This window comes from Limulus polyphemus, unplaced genomic scaffold (genome assembly GCF_000517525.1).
Source record: "Limulus polyphemus unplaced genomic scaffold, Limulus_polyphemus-2.1.2 Scaffold3088, whole genome shotgun sequence".
Classification (NCBI taxonomy): Eukaryota; Metazoa; Arthropoda; class Merostomata; order Xiphosura; family Limulidae; genus Limulus; species Limulus polyphemus.
The window spans coordinates 46980-57266 of NW_013668698.1; the positions used below are offsets into that span (position 1 = coordinate 46980).

General features: G+C 35.2%; 1 protein-coding gene across 1 annotated transcript in view; it reads left to right on the plus strand.

Annotated features, from left to right (window-relative positions):
- LOC106468627 (plexin-B-like) overlaps positions 1 to 10287 on the plus strand; it is a 50006-nt gene that overhangs the window by 10703 nt on the left and 29016 nt on the right. Inside the window, exon 3 of the mRNA XM_022396972.1 lies at positions 4136 to 4312. Within this exon, the coding sequence (XP_022252680.1) occupies positions 4136 to 4312 (177 nt within the window). The remainder of the gene's footprint in view (positions 1 to 4135; positions 4313 to 10287) is intronic.

Genomic DNA, 10287 nt, shown 5'->3' on the forward strand with positions numbered 1-10287 from the left:
CTATCAATCCAAGTTCGGTAACATTTACAATCCAACATCTCATGTTGACTCTCAATCCAAGTTCAGTAACATTTACAATCCAACATCTCATGTTGACCATCAATCCAAGTTCAGTAACATTTACAATCCAACATCTCATGTTGACTATCAATCCAAGTTCGGCAAGATTTACAATCCAACATCTCATGTTGACTCTCAATCCAAGTTCAGTAACATTTACAATCCAACATCTCATGTTAACTCTCAATCCAAGTTCGGCAAGATTTACAATCCAACATCTCATGTTGACTATCAATCCAAGTTCAGTAACATTTACAATCCAACATCTCATGTTGACCATCAATCCAAGTTCGGTAACATTTACAATCCAACATCTCATGTTGACCATCAATCCAAGTTCGGTAACATTTACAATCCAACATGTCATGTTGACCATCAATCTAAGTTCGGTAACATTTACAATCCAACATGTCATGTTGACCATCAATCTAAGTTCGGTAACATTTACAATGCAACTCTTGTACTGAGAAACGGTCTTTTTTACACGGTGTATTTAACAAAATTAATTGTGCCGATACTATGTCCCTATTTTGTGATAAAGATAATTATACCTATTAATTAACAGAAATTAAATTAAATTTTAGATTTCATATCTTACATAACTGTCAGGTCGCTCAGGCAGATTTTCCCGATCACAGGTCCCCTGGACCGGATGGGACCAACGCCGATTTGTCATAACCAGTTTCCCGGTTCGTGGGATTTGATGAAAACAAATAAACGAAAAACGGACAGAATATTCATGTTTAGAAACGCTGCATTAAGGATTCGTATAATAATAGATTAAATAATATGTATGGCTCATAATATTCGTATAATTTGAAGCTTGTTAATGTCGTTCCCCGGAGGGTCAGCGCGAAGTTTATGGAATTATAACGCTAAAATTCGTGGTTCAGTTACCCGCGGTGGACAGAGCTTATATAGCCAATTGTTTATCGCTTCCCTCGAAAATTCCACTCTCCATCCTCCTTGTGGCTCAACGGTAACGCCTGAAGGCGTACATCGATAAAAATTGGGTTTCGATACCCCCCCGGTGGTCTGAGTACAGCCTATTGTGTAGCCTTGTGCTGAACAACAAACAAACTGTTAATGCATTTCAGTTGATTTGGGCGTTTTAGGCTTAACAACTAACCTCTGTATTGGAAATGTTATTTTTTCTCACTTAGATAATTAACCCAAAAATTGCCTTTTAATTATTATTTTTTTAAACCAATATCACATTAGTCTTAGATAACACTACAGGATGTTTTGCGAATTTTTTGACGTAGAGGGGACATGAATGATAAGATATATAAAATGAAGTATACATCCCAGATACTCGAGAATGTACCTATACCATAAAGTTGCTTTTCCTTGTCCAGTCTCGATGTATAAATAAAAATAGAAGACAAAAAAAAAAGTTTCAATAGATATATATTTCTCGGTCATATAAAAGTTTAGACCATTTTTCTTTTTTTAAACCAATACCAAGAACGTTATCAGTTTAATATACATACAAGAAAAGTTTCAAACTTCTAATCTGGTCCATCCTTCAGCTTCAGTAGTAATCCCTCTGGACGCTGATATGAGTGTCACATATTAATTAATGATCAAACTGTTTACTTCTTATTACACGGATAGTGGAATATCGTTTCTCTCGTGTGTTAGTGATGGTAAACGACGAATTATAATTTGCTCCATTATAAAAAAAAACATTAGCGAAATTTCCTTGTTTGAGCATATATTATCCGTAGCTTGTAATTAATGGCTTTACGATGTAGTAACCCCCTTTATGTGTTTTCTGTAACTGTACTACCTGGGTTTAGTTTTAATTTGCCGTTTCTCTAACAAGAAACTACTAAAGCCAGGGGCCGGGGTTAAATTGTTGTGTGGGGGGTCCCCAAGATAAGATATGCGTATACATAGGTCCATAATTATTACAGAATTAGATATACCAATAATATTTACATGTCGAACATTCCAGATTACATAAAAAACTCTACAACAACATCACAAAATATTTATTCATATGTAAATGTATATTTTTAAAATAATTTTACATTATCTGTTCGTAGACAGTAACTTGATGTAAATGTATATTTTTGAATCAACTTTACATTAACTGTTCGTAGACAGTAACTTTATGTAAATGTATATTTTTAAAGTAACTTTACATTACCTGTTCGTAGACAGTAACTTGATGTAAATGTATATTTTTAAAATAATTTTACATTATCTGTTCGTAGACAGTAACTTGATGTAAATGTATATTTTTGAATCAACTTTACATTAACTGTTCGTAGACAGTAATTTTATGTAAATGTATATTTTTGAAATAACTTTACATTATATGTTCGTAGACAGTAACTTGATGTAAATGTATATTTTTGAAATAATTTTAAATTATCTGTTCGTAGACAGTAACTTGATGTAAATGTATATTTTTAAAATAATTTTACATTATCTGTTCGTAGACAGTAACTTGATGTAAATGTATATTTTTAAAATAATTTTACATTATCTGTTCGTAGACAGTAACTTGATGTAAATGTATATTTTTAAAGTAACTTTACATTACCTGTTCGTAGACAGTAACTTGATGTAAATGTATATTTTTGAAATAACTTTACATTACCTGTTCGTAGACAGTAACTTGATACTGGTCTATTCATGAAAGAATTAGAAAATTGAAATTATAAACAACAATCATAGCCATTCAGTACTAAAAAATGTTTGCTGTTTCTTTGGGGGTACTTTTTTTGAGAGGAGGGGGGGGGGGTTATATTGTTCATTAATCCAGCCCTGACGAAAGCACGGATAGAATCTGGTAATAAGCCTTACTTTTTTTATGTAACATAAATGAAAAAAACAAACTTGCTTTTTTTTAATAGTGATGCTAATTTTACGAAAATGTTATGGAATATTTATACTTTCAACCAAGTTTATAATTTTTATGATAGGAACGAGAGAATCTGTAGTTTATTTGTAGTGTAAATAAACTCAAAATAATTATGACTTTCTACCCTGCGCGCAGCATTTTTGCGCACGCGCGAGGTATGCTGCATGTAGAAATACACATACAATTCTGAAAATAATAGTAAGTGATTATTCAAATGAACAGCAATAATATGACTGTATAGTAGAGAAGAAAAGCATACAGTTGGTGATGACGTCACTGATGACGTTTTAAATCAAATGCAGCATCAACAGAATAAGTGGAGTAAGGGAGTTAATTATATCAAAATAAATAAAAGTAAAGTATTTATAAAACTAAATTTTTGCAGGATTAGAAAGTAAAGAGGTGACAAAATGACGTCACTTCAATTGTAATAATTCAATCAACTCTTTAACCCTAAAATAATTCAGTTTTCGTCACTTTCGGTGTTGTTATGCATACTGGTTTATTGATAATTCCTGGCTATCCATTACCCAACTTGGACGGCTGTGTCTTTTTAACTTAGAATCCGGGAACGCTAACTACTAGGCCACGCCTGGCTCAGAGTCCGAGGATTCAAGCTTTACGACCTTTTTTCTGCAAAAACGTGCTCTGCGTTTTGGAGCTGTTGGTGCGTTATAAGAATGACTGTCAAATCCCACCGCCGGTAGATGGTATTCTTCATTTTAGAACAAAGCCCTTGAAGTGGCGAGTGCTGCTTGCTTGCTGCACTATCTTTGGTCAGTAGTTCAAAATTAGGGACAATACATGAACCCTCGGGGTCGTTTGATCTGGCCGCTTATAGCCCATGTGCTTGCGCATCAGGCGCCATATAGGTTTGAAATACCAATATTAGAACATCTTAAATTACTTTGTAGTTAATTATTAGAGTCATATACTCACTGATAATAATTAGCCTCACTCTCCCCCCCCCCAAAAAAAACAACAACATAAAATAATAAAATAGAAGGTGTAAATTTGTTGTACGATGTCTAAAGCGTTTGTTATAAATGTATTCATTTTTTTGCTTGGTTAGGAAATAAATAATAATAGCATGGCCTCTGACAGAACAGGTACTGAAATTAATATAGGATTTGTTACTATAGTATAGTTTTAAGCTATTCATACATATAAATATATTGATAGAATCTTAACGGATTACAGAAAGGTGGGAATATATTCAGTTTTTGTATGGAAACCTTGAAACTGAACGGAACAGTCCCAGTCACAGCGACCGCTGCAGTCACTTTTCCCAGTGTGACTTTAAAGTCTGTTACGATCACCACCACTTTCCAACACACAGTGGCCTTTATCGGGACAGACAATGGATATCTCAAAAAGGTGAGTATTAGGCCTAACATTAGTTTTTATTAATGTAGTAAATATTGATGTAAATTACTCAATCTACAATAAAAACGTTTAGTTATTTTATTTTCACTTGGTGAGTATTAGGCCTAACATTAGTTTTATTAACATAGTAAATATTGATGTAAATAACTCAATCTACAAATAAAAACGTCTAGTTATTTTATTTTCACTTGGTCAGTATTAGGCCTAACATTAGTTTTTATTAACATAGTAAATATTGATGTAAATAACTCGATCTACAAATAAAAACGTCTAGTTATTTTATTTTCACTTGGTGAGTATTAGGCCTAACATTGTTTTTTGTTTATTAACGTAGTGAATGGTAAACCTAAACTTTTATGCAAAAGTTCGTTTGAACCAAATATTTGACCTGTCAGTGCTCATTCAATCAATATACCAAGACTGTGTAATCACAGAATAAGCTGAAACCAGGTATAAAGAAGAAAAAAAAAACTGTCAAAAATGATGACACAAATTTCAATGCGAGTAAAAGTTTCTTTTTTTTTGTTTGCGCTTCCGTTAAAATATGATGTTAGTGATACGTAACGTTTCAGAATATTATTAACCGATAAAATGTTTGTAGTCTATTCTTAATAGTATTAACTATCCACCAGGGGAAAATAACATCGATAACACCTGTCAGTTGCAATGACACTGGTATCAGTGCTACATATAAATATAGTAAATAGAAGAAAAAAATAATTAAATTCACTCAAGAATATAAAAATGTGTATCGGTGCCGTCTATTATAATCGTAATTTTTTTATGGCAGTCTTAAATGCCTTAGATGTGGTAAAATGATAGAATTATTCCTTTTACTGCAAGACGATTAAAACGTTTTTGTTTTTTGTCTAAAAATAATAGATATATGATGATTTAAGCGTAGACAAAAAAACTAAAAAATAAAAAAAAACGTTTTAATCGTTTTATCTTAAAGAAATAAAAATGTACACAAAATTTTTTTATAGGGATAAGCCCGGCATGGCCAGGTGGGTAGGACGCTCGACTCAGGTTCGAATCCCCATCCCACCAAATATGCTCGTCCTTTCAGCCGTGGGGACATTATAATATGACGGTCAAACCCACTATTCTTTGGTAAAAAGAGTAGCCCAAGAGTTGGCGGTGGGTGGTGATAACTAACTGCATCCCCTCTAGTCTTTCACTGCTAAATTAGGAACGGTTAGGGCAGATAGCCCTCGTGTAGCTCTGCGCGAAATTCACAACAAACCAATTATTTAGATTAGTCTACACTACATCGGATATTATTCAAACTAGATACTATACGTGTAGTAAGAGAACCAAACGGATCCATGAACGGTAGTTATACGTTAGGCCGCTTCGGTTTGTGTCAGTCCAAACTAGATACTATACGTGTAGTAAGAGAACCAAACGGATCCATGAACGGTAGTTATACGTTAGGCCGCTTCGGTTTGTGTCAGTCCAAACTAGATACTATACGTGTAGTAAGAGAACCAAACGGATCCATGAACGGTAGTTATACGTTAGGCCGCTTCGGTTTGTGTCAGTCACTTCCTCAAAATCCATATAAGATATGCTGACGTAAGCGAAAAATGATGTCTTGTGAAATGTCCCAAGGCTGATTAGATCCTTCATTAGAGCGTGTCTATTTTCTGGAACACCTCTAACCAATTACTGCGGAACTCCCTTATAATTATAAAGTGGTGCACCCCATCTGATTGTCGGTTCCTTTGAGAACGTTTCCTTGTAGTGAAGCTTAGAGGGATTTCTGTCAATCATCAGTCTCGGTAGGAAACGCACTCTCCATCAATCTCCAAATTATTTCTTCTGGATTGACCTGTATGTACCCTTCCGCCGTCTTACCACGTGGTTTGGCCCTGAAGTATTTAAACAAAGGATTTTTCGCTTCGTCTCTTTCGTTTTGGCAACTGAAAACAAGTAGGTTGGTTAAAAACAAATGAAAAACGTATCTTTGACACAACAATTTGCACGAATATATAAAATAAATAAAAAAGAAGAAAGAGACACACACACAGACTTCTCACTCAGGTTATATGACTAAGACTTAATGAACATCGCTGGGAAAAGTTAGGAAAATAATGGTGTTAAATTATATATGGATGAATAAAATTACCCCCCCCCCCACACACACACTCCCTGTGTGTGTGTGTTTGTGTGTCTATATTGTTCTTATTGAGTTAAAAGCTTGGCTTTAATCATTTACCAGTACATTTATTAATTGGGTTATATCAGATTTCGTAATTCTTTTGGAAATTCGGTGTTTAAACCTGCGGATGTTTTGTGTGTTTTGATAAGGATTTCGTTCTTAATCTTGTGAATAGTTTAGTATGTTTAATTCTAGGGTTAATTTCACAATTCCTACTCATGTGCCGGGCTGTGAATCGTGAGGTTCGAGCCGCGACACTACTGAATTCGCTTCACACTTTCAGCCTTGTAAGGCGGCGGATACTGCACACTAGTTGCCCGCCCTCTGTTCGACACATACAAATCAGGGTTAACTATGCCTGAACTTTTGAGCCTCTGATCTGTCCATTTAGCTCGTATGTCGCACATTAGTTGCCAGCCCTCTGTTCGACACATACAAATCAGGGTTAACTATGACTGAACTTTTGAGCCTCTAATCTGTCCATTTGGCTCGTATGTCGCATAAGGTGCTTTTTAAGGATCCAAGGACTAAATCATAATCTTTTACATCTTTCATTATTATCGGGTGGTAATACCGGAAACATTGTCTTGATGTGTGTGAGTAACAACAATTTTACAGAATGCAAATCGTCGTTTATCTTGTTGCTAATAATAAAAATAAAGTTTTCTGTCTTTCAGTTTACATTAAAAATATAACGTCAGGGAATATGAAAGACAGGCCTAAGTATACCCTCAGAAAGTTATAACCAGATATAATGTTAAAGTTATATCGTTTCGACACTGTAACGTATAAACACACACACACACACGCATATATATAGTGCTTAAGCTATACCACACCACGTCGCTATATATGCATGTTTATTGTTTTTGAATAAAAAGAAACTGACCAGAGATGCGAGGAAGCATTGAAGCCATCAGTGCCCCGAGTCTCTAGACAAATGAGGATATCAGATTTGGTTCTCTTTGGAAGCCTTCCTTTAGAAGTCGGGGAGGATGGCTCTTCTTGGTTTCCAAGACTAATTGCTCTATGTTACCAACTGTTGACTGACAGGCAGTGTACAACCTTCAAAAGAGCTGACAGTCTGTAGTGCTGCAATTTGGAATTCCTTCTCTGGAGGGTTATGAAAAGTAACCTTTTTTGTGATGGTGTCTATGGTGGGCTGTCTGTTGTAAGCAATTGTTTTAGCCACCTAAGCCTAGTACTACAAACTGATCTGATATATTTCAATACAGTGTCAGCCATTATGTCTTTAGAATCTTGCATGAACAGCTCTTCGCTGTCCACAAAGTACGAGTCCCCTGGCTCTTCAAAAACACTCCCCAGAGTCTGGACAATTCTGGCAAAGGATGTCTACATATGGAAAACTTGCTTTCTTTACCACCCATAAACTCTCATACTCAGCCACCATTCTGGCAACTTCTAGGCTATCCAGCATTCGCCTCTTAAGGGCGACAGGGTTTTCTGTGAGTCCCACGGTTTCTCTCTTCTCTCGTGGTGGAGTTACCGAATTGTTCACGAGACTGGTCAAAGGCAATGAATGAAAAGTTGAGGGCTGACCGCTGGGCGACAAAAATGCCCTTCTTGAATTCATCAAACACTGTGGGGCTCGTGTTTAATGTATGTACCAGATTCTTATTTTTTACATGACCATTATATGAAACTAGTGTCTGATTTTTAAAATATTGAAATATGCAAATTGACTTAATGTGTTTATTACTCTGACGACATAGAAAGTAAAAATTACGTTTTAATACCAAGTTTGTAAAAAAAAATAAAAAAAAAAAAGACCAAGAAATATGCTTTGTATAATTTGTTTTTTCGTTATTTTCAAAGAAGGGTGATTTTTCTATGACTCCAATTCAGAAATGAGAAAAAAAAATGTACTAAAAATAACTGCTCTGCCGAACTGATGCTTTTATAGTTTTGAACAATTTTTTCTTAACATATACACTAAAAAATTACGTTTGGGCTTAACAAAAAATGATTAAAGTGTTGAAGTTCTTACTTCACATTCCTCTTAGTTAACCCCTTTAATTATTTCTCATCAGAGATGTGTACAGATACCATTTCAGGCTCGTCTCTTGTGTGCCTCGAGTCACTGTCCAGAAGGCCCTTTTGTTTCTTTCTAAAGTTAGTTATTTTTTTGGAAAATCCTTATTAATAAGCTTTAAGGAGTTAACATTTCCAGCCCAGTTAATCGTAATAATTGACTTAACATTGTTTCAGAGTATAGTCATTCTTTTCAACCTAAATTGGATTATCATTCTGGCTGGCTACCTGGCACCCGGGCAACAATACTTAACCACAACTTTGGAATGATTATGAGTAATAATGCAGGTGCAGCTTGACAGTAATGTTCCCCGTTTCCCAGCGGTGGTGCTGCTTGTAATTTTCAGTAGATTATCTGGATACTACGCCCCCCCCCCCTCTCTTAAAAACCACGTGGTAAATTCCAACAGCCTAGTGGCTATGAACAACGTGACCCCTGAACTTAATAGTAGAGGAAATATCTATTGAAACGGTGGGCGGCGTGTGTAAAATAGCTTCTCGGGACACGACCTTCTTCATCGCACGGAGTTTTTAACGTATTATCTTTTTTCTCTCATTCTGGAATTTAATCGAGTTCCCCCCCCCCTTGTTTTTTGCCGCTAGGAGTCTCGCACAGTATCTGAGTAATGCTTGTTAAGCGTATTTATTCATTATCATAGTTGCTCAATAGGATAATGCAGGAATTAATATATCTTACCAAAACTTTAGTTTAAATACATGTAAGTGACCTTGCTGGAGCCAGGGTAGGATAAACGATGGATTTCACGAGGTCCAAAAGCTATGTGAGTGGACAGAATAACAGAAGAGAAATGCCACGAGTCTAATGGTGCTGTTGACCCCCTCACATCAACTGGGGGGCTAGTTGTTAGTGTGCCGAGCAGTGAGCGAGATGGTTCTCAGTTACCGTAACAGCGCATTCTGCACTTTGGAGCTGTGGGTGCGTTATAAGAGTAGCGGTCAAACCTATTATCTGATTAGAGTATCCCAAGAGTTGGCGGTTGATGCTGTTAACTAGCGTTCCCTCACTTTATAGGTTCAAATTAGGAGCATTAACTCGGCCCTAGTGTCTCGGGGCGTATTTCCGGAACAAAAACTGAACTGATAAGTGTATCTTCGTCTCTGTTTCCCTGTATACTTTTTTTTATTATTATTAAACATGACTCATTAGTTCAAAGGTCAAAGCTGCACTTGTAAAATATTTACATTTTTCTCAGTGTACGATTTTTTTACTTGAAAAGTATTGTTGATAATAAAGTTGGCGACTTATTTGGCATTTCATGGCTGCTCATTGTTGAAAGTAAAATATATGTATTTATATTCGATGACGAGGAACCCACTTAGAGACTAATAACGCTTAGAAACGGCTTGAACGGGTAATGAAGAAAAAACTTTAATATAAGTTTAACATAACAGCAAATGTACAACATTTTGACAAAGTTTTGTCATCATCATTGTCTCCAACCATTATTTATGGTATTGATGTAGTAATTTATGATTTTTTGGTTATTCAACTGTATATATAAAACCTAAAAAAATTATTTCATTTCATATCCTCCACATGTGAAGTTTTAAAAGGCTTAGCAACTTATGTCAAGCAGCAATCGAGTACAAAGGTCATAACTAGAAGAGATAATTGTTTGCTTTACTTCTTTATTTACTGTTCTGTATGTTATGAAAATAACTTTAAGAACTTATTTCTAAATAGTAATAATCTATATACATATATAATGTATAATAATTGAAATGTGAC